The sequence below is a fragment of the Lissotriton helveticus genome, chromosome 4_1 (genome assembly GCF_964261635.1).
Source record: "Lissotriton helveticus chromosome 4_1, aLisHel1.1, whole genome shotgun sequence".
Classification (NCBI taxonomy): Eukaryota; Metazoa; Chordata; class Amphibia; order Caudata; family Salamandridae; genus Lissotriton; species Lissotriton helveticus.
The window spans coordinates 60705159-60726165 of NC_136063.1; the positions used below are offsets into that span (position 1 = coordinate 60705159).

At 46.3% G+C, this 21007-nt stretch overlaps 1 protein-coding gene across 1 annotated transcript in view; it reads right to left on the minus strand.

Moving 5' to 3' along the window:
* LOC144827860 (pancreatic secretory granule membrane major glycoprotein GP2-like) overlaps positions 1–13368 on the minus strand; it is an 80490-nt gene extending 67122 nt beyond the window's left edge. Inside the window, exon 1 of the mRNA XM_078686025.1 lies at positions 13310–13368. Coding sequence (XP_078542151.1) covers positions 13310–13368 — 59 coding nt within the window. The remainder of the gene's footprint in view (positions 1–13309) is intronic.
* Positions 13369–21007: the final 7639 nt, after the last annotated feature.

The following is a 21007-nucleotide window of genomic DNA, read 5'->3' on the forward strand; positions in this document are numbered from 1 at the left end:
AGAGACATCACTGCTGCTGCAAGAACCCCAAATTCTGCATTGATGACAGTCACTGCTGCGAGGACTTTTAACACTGTACCATAGACTGCACAATGCATTTCCTACATGTTTTGTTTTCATTTAAGATTTTTATTGAGACACTTTCCAATTTCTACAGGTTTTGATGCATCTTTGACTTTGCCTGGCTAAGCGTCGACACATCGCCTTCTACCCTGCTTTGACAACAACGCATTGCCTTTTGCTTCAAGCATTTTGACTCTGTCTACAATGCATCTAAGGTGCTTTTCAGAGGCCAAGGCTGGTTCCTTAATCCGACCCATGTTCCATAGCAGTTGGCATGAACCCTTGGGTTTACCCTGGCCTAGCACAGTCATAATGCCCTGGTTGGCGCTTCAAGCTTTTAAGCACTACATTTTCATTTAATCTTTGAAAAAGTCATAACTACGGTATACTTATTGGATTTTTGCTGTTTTGATCTATATAAGCAATTTTTTTACCTGATGTGGAGTCTTTTTGTGGTGTTTTCACTGTGTTACTGAAGTGTTGCTCAAATACTTTACACATTGCCTCTTAAGTCCAGCCAAGCTATCAAAGGGTGGGCACTGGTTGATTTACGGTGCGTATCTGACTTACCCTGACTAGGTTTTGTTGTTACTGCTTGGACAGGAACCACCATGAGTTTAAATTCTCTCTGATTTACACGTTTTGATTTTTCCCAAAATTCTCCCAAATCCCATATTTTCTGTTGCGTCTGTGACTTCACTTGCCAAGATAGAAACTGAGCTGGCCAACTTAGAGAGCTACACAATAGTCCATATCAAGGGATTTTGCCAGGAGAAGAGGGTGTTTACCAAAGCAAGCTCTAACAAATTAGAGCCCCAAAAAACTAAGAGTATAGGCAGAGGTCCAAAAGACCCGCACAAACAATAAGGAGGAAGGGTCAGAATCTGAGGAGCAATTACAGCAAGACCTGCCTGAGGTTGACAGTGCAATTACTTCTCTCAGACTGGAAGTCTATTCACATGCAGGAAGCAGTGCGTCATCTAGGAACCTGTCCACTGATGAGCTGAAGGACAGGACAAAAGAGGGAAAGTTAAAACTAGAGCTTGCACAATTGGAGAAGGAGCAGGCTCCAGTGGCCATAGAAGAGCACAGAATGGCTCATGAGGTCAGTCTCAAAGAGCTGGATCCCAGATCTAAACAGATGGAATACAGAAGCAATGATGGCAGCATTTCTAGGGTGCCCACTAGTGGAAGAAGGGTCCACATTCCAAAATATTTGGTACCTAGTTATGAGGGGGGGATACATAGACAAATGGTTCTCAGCCTATGAAGTGGCTGTAAGGGTGCACAAAGTTCCTGAGGAGTCCTGTGGGGTAGCTTGTCGAGGTGCATGCTAACAGTGGGGAGGGACACAGTCTTAACACTGGAAGAGAAAGACAAAACACTCTACATTGCCATGAAAGCCATGGCTGTCAACTAATTTGGGCTGACACCTCAGAGGTATAGGCAGAGATTCAGGGGCAGCCCCACAATCTCATCACACACCTTGGTGGGTTTTCTTAATAATGCCAATAAAGCACTGACGGGCTGGATGAGGGAAAGCAAGATACATGATTATACTGGGCCTGTACAGCTTAATTGTGAAAGAGCACAATCTTGATATTTGTTCTCCAGAGCTGTAGCAAAACCTGGAAAGAGTGGTCAGGGATCCGAACAGAAGAAAGAGAGGGGAGATAAAGAGAAGGGGTGCTCTCATGGTCTCTAAAACAGTTCACAGGCAAAAGAGTGCTATTTCCAATCTGGTTACCAGAAAAAGAGCTTTCCTGACAAGAGTCAGAACGAAAATTCCAAATACTGTGAAAGTCACGTGCAGGGGCATTACAAGGGAGATCCCAAATGCCAAAAACAGCACAGACTCCCACTGCAGGTAAGACACCAGAGGTTCTGAGAATAGTGCTTGGGGATGGGTATGTACCAGTAAGTGGGGGGGGGGGCAACTCAGTGAGGTTAACATAGTGTCACTGGGTGACATTGAGTTGGTGCGTAAAACCCACATGGGAAGTGGGTTACCATTACCAGGCAAGGTGGTAAGGCTCTGATGGACACGCAAGCCAGTATGACTATGGTAAGTAGTCTCTGCTTATGGTCCCAGAGCAAGTTATATCCAATGCATTCCACCAGGTTCTGGTTGCTGACAACCACAAGGGTCACTATTCAGTGGCCCTTATTCTATTTGAGAGTGGGGGTCTCAGGTCTTCTGAAAGTTGCTGTGACCCCTGCCATGCCTGTAGACTGCTTGTTAGGGAATGATATTGAGCACACTACCTAGAAGGGAGTAGAGCCTAAGTCACATCTGGAAATGTTAGGGTTGCCTGAGTGGATTTGAGCAACTTTCAGGTCGATGGCTGCCCAGGAATGGAGTCAAGAAAGTCTAGAGCCTTGACAAATTACCCAGATAACTGCCACAAATGAGAAGGGTAAGGGGAGTGGGAAACCATCCCCTGAATGTCTTCCAGCTGAGGTGGATTAGACACCAGAGGAGGACAACCCTAGACCACTGAATATGACATTGCTTGCCTTGGCGACCTACCTGAACTTGCTGGGTGGCAAATGGAGGGGGGCACCAGGGAGGAGTTCTGCAATGCACAAGAACGAGTGCTCAACCCTGGAAATCATGTGGCAAAAGGTTGAAGCCAAGTCAGCAGGTGATGCCTCTAAGAATCACCAAATTTACTAGGAGGGTAACCTACTGTACAGTGAGCCTAAGGCACCTATGTATGGGGCAACAAAGAGACTGGTCATTCGCCATTGCTACAAGGCCTTCCTGCTGGAGCTGGCTCTTGAGATACCCCTGGCAGGATATTTGAGGAGAACACCTTCACGATGATGGTACCCTACTTGTATTGGTCCCTGATGAAGATTTACTAAAATACCTTCTATAGGATGTTTTAGACTTGCCAGGCCAGAGGGAAGACAAGGCAGAGTGTGAAAGCTCCCCTGAATGCCTTGCCTGTCATTAGCCACCCCTTTGAAAGAGTAGGCATTGACATTGTAGGGCTTATGGATCCCCAGACAGCCTCTAAGGACTGCCCCTGCTCCTGCAGCGGCTAAAGCCCCAATATGGATTTTTACCAGAGTGGGGTTCCCCAAGGATGCGGTATCTGACAGGGGAATCAACTTCAACTCAATACAAAGTTTATTGTGTGGATTACTTAAAACCAAGACAATATAAAACATTTAAAAGGCATACTAGGCTAATAATAAAGGAGAATGATGGGTCCGTTCAGTGGCTGGCACTTGGTGGCCAAACATAACATTCAACGTATGCAGACAGTTTTAATTACAAGGTTACAAAGGTGTTTGACTATTTAAAAACTGTTATAAGAAAGCTAGTTTCAATTTTTTATGCAAGAAGTAAAACATTTTTTTTTATATCAACCGCAAAGTAAGGTGAATGCATGACAGATATTACAACTCAAGTGCAAGGACGTCAAACATTACTATGTCTAATGTCCGAGGTGCGAGAACTAAGATGTGTCATTCCACAAGCATCTCTTTGCTTAATTGTGTGTTTTTAAGAAGGTCCTGCACGGCTTCAAAAAATGTGCCTATTGTTGCCAATTTAAGGGGAACCATGGTACTAAAAATCCAGTTCATTGCATTGTTGCATGTTCTTAGACAATGGGTTAAAAAAAGTGGCTTTAATAATGTTCGCCGGGGCTCGAGCAACATCGGGCAACTGCAAAGTAAATGTAAAAAGGTTTCGGATTTGTAGCCACGAAGTTTACACTTGACTATCTTGGAATGCATTGGCCACTTGGGGTTGACGTCTTTAATGTGTAAAGCCAACATCCTTACTGCCAGAATTTGGGTCAGGCAGGCTTTTCCAATTGTGCAATTGAGATATGATTGAGCATGAAGACCGACTTGGTTGTTGTTATTGTATGATAGTGCCAGAGCCCGTAGTGGCAAGGTGGACGTAATATTTTTCTAGGTCTGCAGACTTTGAGAGGAAGTTGATCTGTTTTTTCAGTATGCTTTTTACTGCAGTATGCGTAAGTAGTGGAGTGTTCAAGTCGATAAGAAGGGTGGCTGCCGGCGTTGTTTGGTAGGTGGACCACGAGTTATTATTGATTTTGAATATATTTTGCAAAAAAATTTCAGGGTGCCTGGCATCGCCCTGATGCATCTGTAGAAGTACTTTAGAAAATATCCCATACTGGACCATGCGAGGCCCTCCAAGCCAAATTCAAGTCTCACCAGGAATCCCCTAATGTAATACGGCAATTTGCACATTCTTTTATAGACTTTTAGTTGTCGTTTTTCAATGGTATGAATGAGTTGGCCTGGGAAGGCCTCACTGCCATAAGTGAGTGCAGATGGTAATACACCCTGAGCACTTTTCTCATTGGGGCTGAGGTGGGACTTTCAAGGGATGTATGTAATTGGCAGAGTCTAGTTGTTATCAATGCCGCCTTATCCTTTAAGTGGCACTTGTGTGCTGTAAGTGCGCCATTTGCAAAGAACTATGTACCCAAGTAGTTGTAGGATTTGGCTCCTGAGATTTTTAAGGGACCCAGAGACCAGTTGCTACTTAAGTGTTTTTGCGTCCTTTCGAAGGATAACACCTTTGTTTTGGAGGCGTTTACTATCATTTTGTTTGCTATGTTGTATTGGTGCAGAGAGTTAAATGCTCTCTGTAGTCCTATTTTTGAATTGTCTAACAGACCTATGTCATCTGAGTACGGCAATATTGTGATCTTAGTTTTGCCAGTTTTTGGAGGGATTAGGTTAGCGTTGTTTAGAGCCCTGAACATGTCCGCCTTGTATAGATTAAACAACATTGGTGCAAGGACGCAACCTTGCTTTCAAATTCATGTCTACTTATATGCAGTCAATGTGGAAGGAGTGTTATGTTACTTACAAGTTTTCCACCCCACTACCATCCACAAACCAATGGGCTTGTTGAAAGATTCAACAAGACCCTCAAAGACTTAATCAAGGGCCTGCCTAAGGCCTCAAGGCATAAATGGGACATCCTTTTGCCAGACCATCTTTTTGCTTACAGAGAGGTACCCCAGGAGGGGATTTAGACCCTTTGAGTTTTTGTATCGTCATCCTGTAAGGAGACCTCTCAGTCTGGTGAAAAGGAGTGGGAGCAAGCTTCCCGGAAACCTCCCCATGATGAAGTTAACTACATGCTAGCCTTCTTGAGCCAGATGGCAAAGGTAAGGATGCAAGCTACTGACAACTTGAAGAACAGCCAGGAAATAATGACGCAGTGGCATGTACAAGTGGCTATGCCTATGCAATTTCAGCCTGGGTAGAAAATATGGGGATGGGACCCGTATAGCTCTGGGCCCTCAAAGACCATTAGACATGTCCCTATAATATTTTTGAGAGAAAGGGGGAGTCCACCTACCTGGTGGACCTCAAGACCCCCAGGCAACCTCAGAGGGTGCTCCATATCAACCACCTCAAACAATACATTGAGAGCTCTGAGGTCCCCATGTCACTGTTGCACAGATAAAGGAGAGGGAAAGGATAGCCTCTAAAGAGAAGAGTAGGTCAGTGGAAGGTCAATCCAATCAATGTAGGATTTGGCAAATCACCTGTGAGAGTCTCAAGATGCTGAATTGTAGGCACAGGGAGATTTAGTGATTTACCCAGAATCATAGGACGTTGACGCCAATGCCAAGATTTCAAAAAGGCTCAACCGGCTCCAAAATCTGTAGCTCAGGTCATTACGCCACATCCTCTCCAAAGAACCTTTCCTCTACCCTAACTTCAGAATAGCAGATGGACTGCCACCAGGTCCTGGTTCAGTTCTATTCCCTCTTTCCCCTACTCCTGGGATTACCTATCTGTTTATTCATGATGTGGACACATGAGACAGCTTCCCTGTCAAGAAAAAAAATCTATAGGTTGTCTGACAAAGTGAGGGCTAGCATCGAAAATGAGGTTTCTAAAATGCTTGAGTTGGGGGTGATTGAATCCTTCAGTAGCCCATGGTCCAGCCCTGTGATGCTGATACCAAAAGCTGCCCTACTGGGCATTACACCCACACTCAGATTCTGCTCAATTCAGCCCATCCCCCGGGCTGATGAGCTAATTGGTAGTTTAGGGAGGGTCTTCCCAGTTCCTGAATTTCTTTGATCTTAGTTCAGGGCACTGGCAGAATGCCCTAACTAAAGAATCTAAGGAGAGATCAGCCTTCTCCACTCCAGAGGGCCACTACAAATTTAGAGTGATGCCATTTGGTTTAAAGAGTGCCCCTGCTACCTTCCAGAGACTGGGGAACAGGTTTTGGCTGATCTGCCTTGTTGGATGACATAGCTGCCTTCAGTAGCAGCTGGAAAGACCACCTCTTCACCTGTAGGAAGTGCTTCAGCCCCTGCAGAAGGCTGGACTGACTATCAAGGCCAGAAGGTGCCACATAGGGCAGGGTTCTGGAATGTACTTAGGACCCCGGCGGCCATTTTACAAAAGTTCCCATGGAGTCCAACAGGCGTTTGCACTGGCTTTCCCATCCCCAGTGTTCTTTGTAATTACAGAAGGTGCCGCAGATGCTTGTGTGTCCCCTTCTTTAATACCAATAGATTCCTAGGGCATGCTGACTTGCCCACTGTTGTAATTCTGAGGGACATCAAAGACTTCCCATCAACCTACAACGAAGCATGGACTTTGCTTGCTGCAAGTCTTGCCCTGTCAAGTGGTGCCCTGGACTTTTGGAAGTGGGTATAAAGTGCTGCAACAAACAGAACCCACACATCGACTCCCATGTGCCAATCGGAACCATTGCATCACCCTCTACACCTACGCATTGCTGCTGCTGTGTGGGCTGGGAACACACCATTGGTGACTGCTGCCCTCCATGTCGATGCATTGCCCCTGCTACTAGGACCATGGACACCGCGCCACTGACTGTCTGATGCATCACCTCCAGGTTTCGATGCATATCTGACTTTGTGCAGCTTGGTGTCGAAGCATTGCCCTCAAGCTTGTGCTTAGACAACAACGCATCACCCTTTCCTTCTCACAGTTCTGCTCCATCAACACTGCTTCTAAGGTTTTTTTTTTAGCAGTCCAATGCTGGTCCCTGTAGCGGACCCACACTAGAGAAGTGTGGCTCAATGGTTAGAGCAGGCAGACCTTGATGCAGAGCTCTGGCCAGGGACCAGTGTTCGATCCCCGCCTCGGTGGGTCTCTGGCTCATTAATTCCCCTGACTGGATATTCTCTCCTCAGTGCCTGTTCTGATCATGGGTCCCACGCTGCAACTCTGGGCAATAGCTTGCTTAGTCTCCACAACGGCCCCAATAGCGCTGGGATGCCTGGCTGCACCTGGAGGGTGCCCAGGAGTGGACATTTCTCAGGAAAGCCAGGAAGGGTTCCTAAGCGGTATACGGACAGCGCCGGGACACCTCCGGTGGAGGTAGCTGTGCGCTTTACAAATTCCAACATTTACATTTACATTTACATTTACATTTACACTCCATCACGGTCAGCCTCAACTTTTGGATTTACCTCAGTTTAGTGCAACCTGATAGTCCGGGTTGGCATGTCAAGATTTTAAGCACTACATTTTCATTTAATGTTTAAGAATTCATAACCTTGGATATACTTATAGAAATGTTGTCATTTTTGGTTCATAAAATATAAAAACTGCACAAATGCGTGACACAATGCCTCTTAAGCAACCTACCCTGACTAGGATCATGGTTCCTGCTTGGACAGGGTGTATACCTTTGCCACCAGACACCTAATTTTTAACAAAAATCCTGCTTTACTTCAAGTATTTTTGGGCTACTAAAACCACATATTTGAATGTATTTAGCTTTCAATCAATGTCTTAGAACATTACCTGTACATAAACACTTTTCTAGAAAAATGTTTTTGCCTGAATTCCCTTGTTTTGTCATCACCTCCCTGTTCTTTTTGACCACTATTAAGGAACATTTTGATAAGTGCTAGGCCTGGGGTTTTGGGGTGAGAGATTTTGAGGAAAGATAACCATGATATCCGTTTGGTGTTTCTTCCTGAATCCCGACTCTCACCCCATCATGTATTGTGGAACTTGAAAAAATATGTCATTTGGGAGGCTGATAGACTGCAAGGGGATTTCCCTTAGTGTCCAGTAAGGGGAAATTTGGTGCCTATTGTGTGCACATCTATTTCAGACATGAAGGCCACTATTTCACCCTCTCATTCACCCAGTACGCCACGTCTGAATGCCTTTGGGTAGCAACTCGTCACCACTGGCACTTCTAATTGACATGTAGGTGGTCAACATTGAGCCACTCAATTTTGAGCAGAAGGTTGATGGTGAGGAACATAACTTCAAGATTCACACACATATCAAGAGGTACTAAGATTTCTAGTTCAACATCAAGGCACCTGGTAATTTTGAGGGATATTTGACATTGGAGGACTCTCATATCCCAGACTCTCCTTTTTCTCATGAACAGATGTTTTGTGCATACAAAAGTCCAGGAACAGTGTTGCTCATTTGTGGTTTTCTGTGGCAGAGCTTTCAGATGTGACTGTAACATTCTTGTTGCCGGGAAAAAATTTAACCTAAAAATGATGCAGCTTCAACCTCTCCACATGAAGTACAGCCTCCTCAATAGGAGAATGCTGTTTTCAGTACCTGCTGCTTTACCTCACCAGCATGATTTCAGGAATAGGGAGAAGTGTCATCAATAGTTAGTAAAAAGATCCCCGCCTGAGCTCTCCATAAGAATGATGGGGAAGATTTCTGGCAAAAGTGCTCGAAAGTCATGTCACCAGTTCTCTGAGCACTTTTGCGGAGACGATTCAAAAGGGGGTGGTGATGGACAGAGTATCTGAATTAAGCAGAACACTCCTACCCAGTCAAAAGATCAGGGCTTGATCCATCACCGTTTTTTAGCTCACTGCACCATCCCAGTTCAGAACCTAGCTACATGCAAATTAGTCTGACCCTGGCCCAGTGCATCATGGGAACAGGGCAGACCAAACTACCAAGCCAATTCTTTACTGGAAAGGAAACAAGCTTCCGGGGACCGGTTTCTGGCATTACAGCCGTCTTCGGCCCGGCTTGCTTGAATCCTGATGGTGCAGTGAGCAAGGGACTCACATCTGAGCATACCCTTCCACACTTGTGGTGGCCAAAACGATTCAAAAGGGGGTGGTGATGGACAGAGTATCTGAATTAAGCAGAACACTCCTACCCAGTCAAAAGATCAAGGCTTGATCCATCACCGTTTTTTAGCTCACTGCACCATCCCAGTTCAGAACCTGGCTACATGCAAATTAGTCTGACCCTGGCCCAGTGCATCATGGGAACAGGGCAGACCAAACTACCAAGCCAATTCTTTACTGGAAAGGAAACAAGCTTCCGGGGACCGGTTTCTGGCATTACAGCCGTCTTCGGCCCGGCTTGCTTGAATCCTGATGGTGCAGTGAGCAAGGGACTCACATCTGAGCATACCCTTCCACACTTGTGGTGGCCAAAACGATTCAAAAGGGGGTGGTGATGGACAGAGTATCTGAATTAAGCAGAACAATCCTACCCAGTCAAAAGATCAGGGCTTGATCCATCACCGTTTTTTAGCTCACTGCACCATCCCAGTTCAGAACCTGGCTACATGCAAATTAGTCTGACCCTGGCCCAGTGCATCATGGGAACAGGGCAGACCAAACTACCAAGCCAATTCTTTACTGGAAAGGAAACAAGCTTCCGGGGACCGGTTTCTGGCATTACAGCCGTCTTCGGCCCGGCTTGCTTGAATCCTGATGGTGCAGTGAGCAAGGGACTCACATCTGAGCATACCCTTCCACACTTGTGGTGGCCAAAACGATTCAAAAGGGGGTGGTGATGGACAGAGTATCTGAATTAAGCAGAACACTCCTACCCAGTCAAAAGATCAGGGCTTGATCCATCACCGTTTTTTAGCTCACTGCACAATTTGCATACAGCCAGGTTCTGAAACTGGGATGGTGCAGTGAGCTAAAAAACGGTGTTGGATCTAGCCCTGATCTCTTGACAGGGTGAGAGTATTCTGCTTAATTCAGAGACTCTGTCCCTCACCACCCCTTGTTGTAAATATTTTTGTCCACCCTAAGCGTGGAAGGGTATACTCAGACATGAGTCCCTTGCTCATTGCACCATCAGGATTCAAGCAAGCCGGGCCGAAGACGGCTGTAATGCCAGAAACCGGTCCCCGGAAGCTTGTTTCCTTCCCAGTGTAAGAATTGGCTTTTGTAGTTTCATTTGCCCTGTTCCCATCATGCACTGGGACAGGAACAGACTAATTTGCATACAGCCAGGTTCTGAAACTGGGATGGTGCAGTGAGCTAAAAAACGGTGTTGGATCTAGCCCTGATCTCTTGACAGGGTGAGAGGATTCTGCTTAATTCAGAGACTCTGTCCCTCACCACCCCTTGTTGTAAATACTTTTGCGGAGAAGCATGGAGTCTTAGCCCCCCGCCAGGCTGGTTTCCGCCCCGCACACTCCACTGAGTCCGTTATACTTTTGGTCCTTGACAACCTCAGGGAGGGTATGGATACCAGCCAGACCCAGGCCTTGATCCTCCTCGACCTCTCAGCCGCCTTTGACACGGTTGACCACACCATCTTGCTTTCCCGTGTCAGGGCGGCTGGGATCGGAGGGACCGCCCTGGTATGGCTATCCTCCTTCCTGAGGGACCACACTCAGGCCGTCCGCCTGGGTGATTTTTCTGCGGACTTCCAGAAAGTTCAGTGCGGGGTCCCCCAAGGTTCCTCCCTCTCTCCCCTTTTGTTTAATCTTTATATCTCCCCTTTAATTTTTGCACTACAGCAAATGGAGGTCGACGTATACAACTATGCGGACGACCTCCAACTTGTGTTCAATCTATCTTCTTCCCCTGCTTCCATCCTTAACTTTCAGTCTATTATGATTTTTATCCGGGACTGGATTAGCCACAATCATCTGAAACTTAATCCAGACAAGACCGAGCTGGTGTTGACGGGTGGTTCATCCAGTCCCTGGTCCTCACTTTTTTGGCCCCCTTCCCTTGGCCCTCCCCCCGTCCCTTCTACCTCAGTTAAAACTTTAGGCATTAAACTCAATTCTGAGCTCACCCTTCACTCCCAGGTTAGCGCTGTGGTGTCCTCTTCCTTTCTGTCACTTCGTACCATACGCAAGGTATCCCGTTTCTTTTCTTTTGATGCCCTGAAAACGATCATCTTGGCAATGGTTATTTCCCGCCTGGATTATGGCAACGCCCTATATGCAGGTTTACCTGCATATAGCTTAAGGCGTTTGCAGTTGATACAGAACCAGGCGGCACGGCTGGCATTCAATCTCCCAAAATTCCATCATGTAACACCCCTTCTCAAATCCCTTCACTGGCTTCCTGTTCGTGAACGTGTCCAGTTTAAGCTTGCGTCTATCATCTGCCAAGCACGACTGGGCATGGCTCCGGCCTTCATTACATCAGAGATAGTCCCCTACGTTCCTACTAGGGCACTACGTTCAGCCTCGCAAGCCCTTCTGACAGTTTCCCGCTTCCGGAGGAAGAAATGGGGAGGCTCAAAGTTTTCCACCCTCGCACCTATCCTATGGAACTCCTTGCCTTTAGAGCTTAGGTCCACACCCCTCTACCCTCAATTTCGAAAAAAGCTCAAGACCTATCTATTTGCCAAAGCTTTTAATTAGACCACTTGTTACTCTTGTTTTTATTTCATTTACCCTCTCTCATTTTCCACCCTTTGAGGTTTGTCTGTTGCAGCGCCATGAAACCGCTGGTGAAAGCGCGCTCTATAAATATTTTATATTCAAATTCAAATTCAAGAAGGACTAAAATAATATAATATAGTCCAGGTAGAAGACAACAAAATAGATATTCCCCTCGGTGCTATGTCCACTTTCCCTTCTTAGAACTTTAGAAACTATACTATATGCTATTCCTAGTTCAATTGTTTTTGGACTGATATCTGCCACCAGGGTCTTCACCAAGGGGATGGTGATGGCACATCTACATTCAGTTCTCCATTAACCAGGGTGATTGGCTGCTCATAGTGGGCATGCAGCAGTTGATGTCAGACCATCTGTAGGCCAATGTATTTCTGTTGTTTGACTTGGGCTTTTCCATCAACCTGCCCAAATTGCACCTAGAGTCTTCTCAGCAATGCCTGTTCATAAGGACTGTACCAGACATAACACCCTCCGGTAATTCCTCTTTCTTAGAGGACAAGGGGCATTGTGGATATGATTCTGATGTTTTTGAGGGACCAAATGTCCCAGCCCTGATTGATATTCATATGCTAGTTATTCTTACTTCCTGCATCCTACTGGCCACCCATAGGTGCTGGCACATGAGAGCTTTCCAGTGGTGCATGTGTCTGTAGTTGTTCCAACATGAGTCACTATAACGAACACCATAAGGGTCTTCTAAGACACTGTTTCGATTCTTGTCTAGTGGTTGGCAGAGGAGAACTTGCTCATCCCCAGCAGTCACCATAGCAGTGACGGTTGCCTCCATCTTAGGTTAGAGTGCGCACCAGGAGATTAGAGGCTGCCTACCCATCACAATTGAGTCATCCAGATATTGAGAGACCACAAAACTGCAATGTGTTCTATAAATAAACATGGAGGTGTGTGGTCCTGTCTTCTCTGCCAAGAAGCTTTGAGTCTCCTGTCCTGAGTGAAGATGGATGCACCTGGCTGGTCATCAACCATATGGCAGACTTTCTGAAAATGAGAGCTGGCAGCCTGAGTCGGTGACATCTTGCAGACCATGTGTGACGTGTATATCAGTAGGTGGTTCAGGACATCTTATCCCATCCTTGCAAATTGCCCACATTTCTGTGCCCTCAATCCATTTACTATTTAGGGACCCTTGTGGGAATCGTTTAGCTTGATGTTGGTTTTTCCACTCCCTTAGGCATTTCTCCTCATACTTTGAATCCTTGAATGTTGAGGAAACAGCTGAAGGACTGGGTCCACGGTAGTCTGATCAATCCAGACTGGTCTAAGATGGTGTGGTGTGCAGACTCCTGAGACTCTCTCTCTGCATCCCCTGCTCTAGCAGTATTTCAGAGCTGACCTCCTCTCTCAGTCAGCCTGGCAGCTCACCATTATGCAGAGCCTCCTCCATCTTCATGCATGGAGAAAGATCAGTGACTGATCAGGGACTGTTGAACGGATTTAATCTTTGCTGGAGGTCATTGACATTAATATTCCAGCTTGCTGCCCCCTATGAAGTTGGTTTTTACAAGACAATTGAATAGCGGTGTTATGTGGTGTGCAAAGGAAAGGGTCGTTGGTTTCGACGCTCACCTTTCTGAAGATCTCTGCTTTTCTTTTTTGTCGGTCCAGTAAGATGGTGAGGAAGGCATGGTTAAAGGATATAAGCGCATTTATCAAACAATCAGTGGAATGTTTCTGCTTTAAGGGTGCTTTGAGGGTGTCACTGCTCTGTTGTATCACATCAGGGAATATATCTTGTGTTGTAACACATGTAATTGGAATCTACTATGGTTGCTACTATTTAGGTACTCACTCTTAGCATGTATGTTTCACGTATATTTCATTTGAACGCTGTCTTTCACTTCCTCTCCTATTGCTCTTATGCTTTTTTAAAAACTTTTTTTGTGGTGGCTGATGGTAAATGGTTTTAGTTTATCTTTATAATAAATAATTATTAATTTTTTGATAAATGCCCTGAACTTTGCTATTATTTTAGCCCTGAAGAAGTCAGCTAGAAATTATTATCCAGTAACGAAACATGTGCTGGCTAGCTTATGGAGGAGTTGAACACCATGAATGTGACTGTTGTGTTATGAGAATAAAGTATTAAAAATTCTTCACATAAAGACTTTTCATTACTTTGTTGTTTCTGAAGAATTTTTTGTGTGACTTTTCTTCATCTTGAAACACCCAATTCTTGATTTTAGTAATATAACCTAGCATACTGCTTATCTTATTGCTACGTACTTACTTATTGCTCGAGGACGTGTCTTTGGCTCTGGGGGTATCTGTGTTGAGTGAGGCAGCAGCTGGGGGACACGCAACCACAGGAAAAGCGCCAGCACCACCGGAGAGGACTCCAGGGACCAGGAGCCTCTGGGACCAGCTGACCTGTGCCCGAGCTGACTGCCCCGCCCCCTTCCTCCTCTTAACATCTCGCGGCCCCCGCTTCGCGGGAGCCGCTCGAGGACGTGTCTTTGCCACTGGGGGTATCTGTGCTGAGTGAGGCAGCATCTGGGGGACACGCGACCACAGGAAAAGCGCCAGCACCACCGGAGAGGACTCCAGGGACCAGGAGCCTCTGGGACCAGCTCACCTGTGCCCCAGCTGACGGCCCCGCCCTCTTCCTCTATTTACACACCTATAGGTCACGCTACGCGGGACGGGAGCGGGCGAAGCCCGGGACAAGGGCGGGGCAGTCTGAGGCAGGACGAGGCTGGGCTGGGCCACCTCCTTGACACTCCATCTTAAAACTGTAAGACTTAAGACTTTGACCACCTGGCATCTCGTTTCGTTTTACTGTATTTTGTTTATCTTGTTATTTTAACTGTGCTTACTTCCAAACTACTAGTAAAAAGTTTGTGTATGCTAATTTTCACCCAGCCACCATTCTATATAGATAAGGTTAAAGGTTGCAGTATTTGACTTTGAAAAATGTTGGTCCGATTATGATGTCAGTGGGACCGACACAGACGTGCCCTTGGTCTCACCTACATCTCTAACTGCAGTCAGACCACCGCATTAGGATGCTGTAAGTCTGACCGCATTGACCCAGGGACCGATCAACAGCTTCCGATGGGCTCAAGGAGCCTTCTCAGGTGGGCGATCCAAGCGCACTCCCCACATTGGAGGCAGTGACTTTTTAGGCACCGCCGTGGGGATTCCGATCCACCTTTCCACCAGCCATTTCATGTTGGTTCTTCTGACATGAAAAGACTGGCGGGAAAGCTTTTTGGGGCCCCTATCAGGCACCCTGTCCCCCGTGGCCCTCCGCTATGGGACTTGGGGGCATCATGTGGCAGGTACCACATGGTGCCTGCCAAGGGCTGCAGGGATGTTTGAACACATGCCTCTTTGCATTGGGGCTTGTGCAGCTGCCCCTTTCTGGGCCGCAGAACAAGTCTCAATAAAAATAGGCATGTTTCCGACCACCATGGAGGGCGGGACCACCGACTACCTGTCGGTCGGTCCCGTTTCCACAATAATGGTGGTTGAATACTTATACGACCGCCATCATAATCATCCCCATGCTCTTAGTGGCTGTCCCATTGGCCCAGTGGGCCATTGTGCATCACTACCTGTTGTTTACTGTCACTCAAACAAGCTATCTCTGAGCACTAAAAAGACTACTGAATTTTGGGCAGTTCATCACACATTCTTAATTTTTCATTCACCGCATCCCACGAAAAAGGAGGAGAGGTTACATCTTTGTGGGGTGGTCAGTTTTGGACAGGATGAAGACATTTAGGTTCAAAGATCAGCTCTTTGTCGGTCATGTGACCGTCTAGAAGAACAAGGCTTTCTAAAAGAGGAGTCTATCACTATGGATTGTGCTCTGCATTGCAAAAAAAGGATCCACCAGAAGGATTTCAGGCTCATTCCAACTGAGCAAAGACATCTACCCTACCGCTGCCACAGGAGTGCCCATAGCAGATATATGTTGCGTGGTGACCAGACCTTACCTTCACATACACATTCACAAAGCATTTTTGCTTGGATCGGATAGTGAGAATGGATGAGCGTTTTGCATGTTCAATGCATTGGGATTTCTTGATATTACTACTCTTTCAGACCTACCGTCTAGGAGGGGGTGCTGCTAAGGTATCTAATGAGAAGGTGAGCAATCTGCGGGTAGAAGTATCCATCAGAATATAAAGAAGCTTACCTATGGTACCAACCATTCTGCTGGATATTCTACCTGCAGATTCCTCACCAGTCCCACCCTCCTCCCTATTCTGAGGCATGCTCAGAGGTGTCTGATGGATAAAAATGATCCAAGTTAGTTTTCTTGCACTGCATATTCATTGTTGAATCATGCTAACATTGTCTCGTCATCATCTGTTTAAAAGTGATCCGCCACAGTATTTGTTTTTACATTTTCTTTTCAATATTGAATGTTAGCATTTTTGGCCACCAGTCTTGGGAAACTAATGTCTGTAGACTCCTGAGAGGACCCAATTCTGCCATTAAACATAATGCACAGTGCCTTCATTGCCACAGAAAATGCTTCATATAAAAAGAAATGGAAAGAGACAAAACATAATAGAGCAGAATGAGAAAGTAAAAGCAATTTTGGATGAAGAGTAAGGGAGGGTTACAAATCTACATCATAAAACTGAAGATCGACAAATACTCATGGCTATATTTCTACATTCAGCCCTTTCCAGGGACACCTACCCAATAATAGGATGTAGCGCCGTGAGCAGGCTGGTCTGCATTGTCATGTTATATGTACATGAGAAGGTGAACATCAGGATGTTGCTAATTATAATGCCACTTGAATTGTCAGGGAGAATATAGAGGACATTGGAGAGAGTCATCCTCTTATCATTATGTATCTAGAACAGAAAAGACAGGAATAGAGATATTAAAGATAATTTTTATGAAAAATATCAGACAAACTTCTACTCATGTTCATATTTTATTTTCTCAGAAGAATAAAACGCTCAGGCTTGTTTAAAATTACAACTTTATTTATAGAAACAAATCATTGAACATCTTTTAAGAAAATAAACAACAGCAGTCAAAGTGAAGATGGGATGGAAGAAAAGAGTGGGGGGCATTGGACAAGATAAATTTGCCAAGGTTCACACTACAGCAGTATCATGAACATGCATGCATACATATATATGAACATACATACACACACACATACACACACACCCACTCACACACACACACACACACTTATATATATATCAGGGGGGTTGGCACTGCTCGTAGGTGGAGGGGCGGGTGTGAGAGGGGCTCGTGGGAGGCATTAAAAAAAACAAAAAAAACTTACCTTGCTGCCGCCGGGTCCTGCGTGTTCTTCCCTGCTGCCGGTATCTGACTCCAGGTAGGAACAGGAAGCAGGCAGTCAGGCTCCCACCCCTAAGCCAATCACAACGCTCTTTTGATTGATCTGAGCCCCGTGACACGGCGCCCAGCCAGGGCTGCAGGGTGGGCAAGTTCTCCATGCAGGCTGCATGGAGGACAGGGGATTGTGGATGACGAGAGGGCCGACCAAACAGTCACTGCTCACAGGAGTGTATTCCACTCCTCCCAGGCAGCTCCGCACCCCCTCACGCATTGCCGCAGTAGGAGGAAAAAATTAAATGATAATAAACATTCTGTTATTATCATTTTATTTTTTCCTTTCTTTGCTGCTCCTGGCAGTGAGGCAATGCTCCTCTGCCTTAGTGGAGGAGCAGTGATATATATACATACATACATACATACATTCATGCTGAAGAGTCATTGACTGTGAAGTACTGAATCCTACTGTGAGGAGTCCAGAGTTGAGTGTAGGATCCCTTCTCATTTATCTCCTGAAGTAATTTTGTATGTGTGCACAGAGTGTGTCCTTTCTTACCTTCATCTCATTTCCACACCATCCTGCCTGTGGAATGGCTTTAACTTGGATCACCCGTTCATTTCCCTCCAACTGCACATAAGTTGTGACCGTGCAGTTCGTATCCGCAAAATGCATCTGTGTGAGGCTGTACCTGAACATCTCCAGGAGGCACTTGTTGAGAGACAATGTCATTGCTGAACCTTCACACTGCACAGTGGGAACAATGTCACTGCGACCTGCAACAAAACACGACCCGTTGAGAAATACATGCACGAACAGCTTATTTACCACTCCAGGAGTGTAGCATTCTGCAAGGCGTATCATTTTAATGGGTAGCGAACATAGAAACACAATAACCATAACATGTACTGTTTCGTTCTGATTGAATATTTCAGCTTATTTGCAGTTGTTCTGAAAGGTTCGCACACATTCTAGCAGAACATCACAGACATCACCCCTACAGGACACTGTTCACTGCCTCTTTTTAGGTCTTGCTACAGGAAGCTTTAGCTGTGTGGGCAGGCCTGTTATCGACACACACACACACTTTGCATGTATTCACATACATATGCATAGACATACAGACATGGGCTTTCGGGCAGTTCCAGCTTCTTGAATGAGGCAGTGATTAAGACATTAGCTCCATAGTCAAGCCTTCACAATTTAGGTCAGCCCATGGGATTTAGAAGATCAATATATGAGGTAAGAAATACCGCCTTGTCACCACTCCCCTACAAGGACCAAGGAAGATGGCAGCCATGGCAGTAACACTTATGGCCCTGATAATGATTTTTCGGTGGAGAGGTGGCGTAGCGGTGCAAATAGCAGTGCCTCCAATCCGCCGAAGATCGCCCCGCCTGCCCTCCAGATTACGACTTTTAAGTAGTCTGGTAGGCTGGTGGCGTGGCGGTGCCTCTTTTAAAGGTGGCAGTGTCTTTATTTATTTATTTATTTGTTTGTATAGCGCCTGAATCGACCCCCGAAGGGGTATCTCTGCGCTTTGCACTGGAGGCAGAACATGTGGCTGAATTGCAACATCACAGATGGAAAAGAGTGGTTTTAAGCTGTTTTCTAAATCGTAGGTGGTCTGAACATTGTCTTAGATGCAGAGGAAGTTTGTTCCAGGGTAGGGGACCGAGATGGGAAAGAGCCTTGCCACCCAGTATGGCTTTCTTGACTCGAGGGACCACACGAAGAGATTTGGATCCCGAGCAGAGGGAACCAAAAGGCAGAAAAGGTGTAAATTTCTCGGAGGGATATGGGGCCAAGGTTAAAAAAAACCTTGTGGATGGTACAACAGACTTTGAACTTGACCTGCTTGCGTATAGGAAGACAGTGCAGCTGGCAAAGAAGAGGGCGGGAGATAGTCCTGGGAAGGGGCATTGAGGACCAATCATGCTGCATTGTTCTGGACAAACTGCAGTCTGCTAAGCGAGACCTCATTAGCAGAACTCAACAAGCCATTGCAGTAGTCCAGATGACTTAATATAAGTGCCTGAGTCAAGGTCTTTCGTGTTGAGTCAGGAAGCAAAGGAAAGACTCGGCGTAGTAGGCCCATTGTGTGAAGACAGGAACCGGCTGTCTGAGCGGCATGCTCCTTCAAGGTAAGAGCCTGATCAAGATGAATGCCTAGGTCTTTGACCAGGGATTTAGGATCAGGGTGAACCCCAAGGTCAGCCAGCCACCAATCTGGAGTCCATAGTAGGGGAGCCTCCCAATGAGCAGAATCTCCGTCTTCCCAACATTACATTGGAGGAAGTTACTCTCCATCCAGCTAGAGATAGCTCTCATACCAGAGGAGAAGGTTGCCTGTACTGTTGGAGTGACTTTGTCAAATTGGAAAAGCAGTTGTGTGTCATCGGCGTAAGAGATGGTAATGAACATCCACACCCTGAGGAGGTCGGCCAAGGGAGCAACATAGATATTAAACAAGGTGGGGCTCAAACAGGAGCCCTGGGGCACTCCCTTGGTTAATTCCATAGGCCCCGAGCAGTACAGGCCAAGGATGACGATCTGAGAACGAGAAGAAAGAAAACTTGTCATCCACTGCAGAGCCAAATCTATGAGTCGAGCCGCCTTCAGTCTCCTGAGCAATATCTGGTGTGAAACCGTGTTGAACGCAGCTGATAGGTCCAACAGCACCAGAATCATAGATTGGGCCCTATATAGGGCCATCCTGATGTTATCCGTGACTGCAAGCAGGGCTGATTCTGTGCTGTATTTGGGCCTGAAGCCTGACTGAGAGGAGTCTTGGCAACCAGGCTCTTCAGCATGGTAAGAGAGGTGTTATTTATGTGCTTCTCCAAAAGGTTGCTCAGGAAGGGAAGGGGCAAAATGGGGCAGAGATTAGAGAGGTCCGTTAGTGGAGCCTTGTTGTTCTTGCGGATCGGCATGACCTGTGCTGCTTTCCATTCTGACGGAACATGACCCTCTCTCAGTGAGAGATTGAAAAGACCCTGAATGCGAGAAGACAAATGGCAGGATAGAGACGAGACAACTTTGGCCAGGATGGTATCTAGGGGGAACCTGATTTGAACATGAGAAGAAGAGTATCTAGGTCTGTCAGTGTCACAGGAGGAAAACTCTTTAGCAACCGAGAGGGGGCTGTGCTGGCAGATCGGATGACAAAAAGTCTGCAGGTTGGCTCCCTGAACGGACTATTATTTGGTAGATGAGCTCTATTTTCTGTGAGAAGTATTGGGCGAAAAAGGCTCCACATGGGACCACACTAAAAGATTTCCGCATGGCATGAACTTGAAAGTCCATGTCATTCAGGAACCTATGTACATGCACACAGGGGGCCCATGTAAGGGCCCCCTGTGTGCATCCACATGCAGTTGAGGCAAAGGGGGGCCTCCATGTAAACCTTGGAGAAGAGGAATCCTGTAATATACTTAGAAGGACCGCATCGGTCCACCAAGCATATTGAAGTGTCTGAAAGCCACTCCAACGGTCCCAGGGTGGGCCAACTGGCCAACTCCTAATGGGGCACTCGGACCACCGGTGCAACAGTGGCTGGACCTGCCACCACCATGCCAGTATGAGTCTGGCAATCTTCGGACTGCCAGACTTGTAATTGGGCCCCTGTAAGGGGTCCTCTCCATTCCTTTAAACTGCTGCACCCTTTACCTATTCTCCCACAAGCTAATCAGTTCCTGCCCCGGTAGTTTGTAGGGATGACTATCAACATGGTGGCTGCAAGGAGAGCCTCTGTGTTACCAGAGTAACCAGCTCTTTGATGCAGGTACACTGGGGGCAGTGCAATCATTATGTTAGGAATACATGAGATGTCATTGAAAGAACACAGGCCCACACTTTCCTGCAATTCTGATTGGCCTTGCTCCTTATTCTGCTGCCACTGCATAGTCCATGTTATTTCAACTCCAGTGGACCAGACTCAGCCGAACTAAACTGAATCTCACTATTCTTTATAACTCTGGACATTAGGGCAC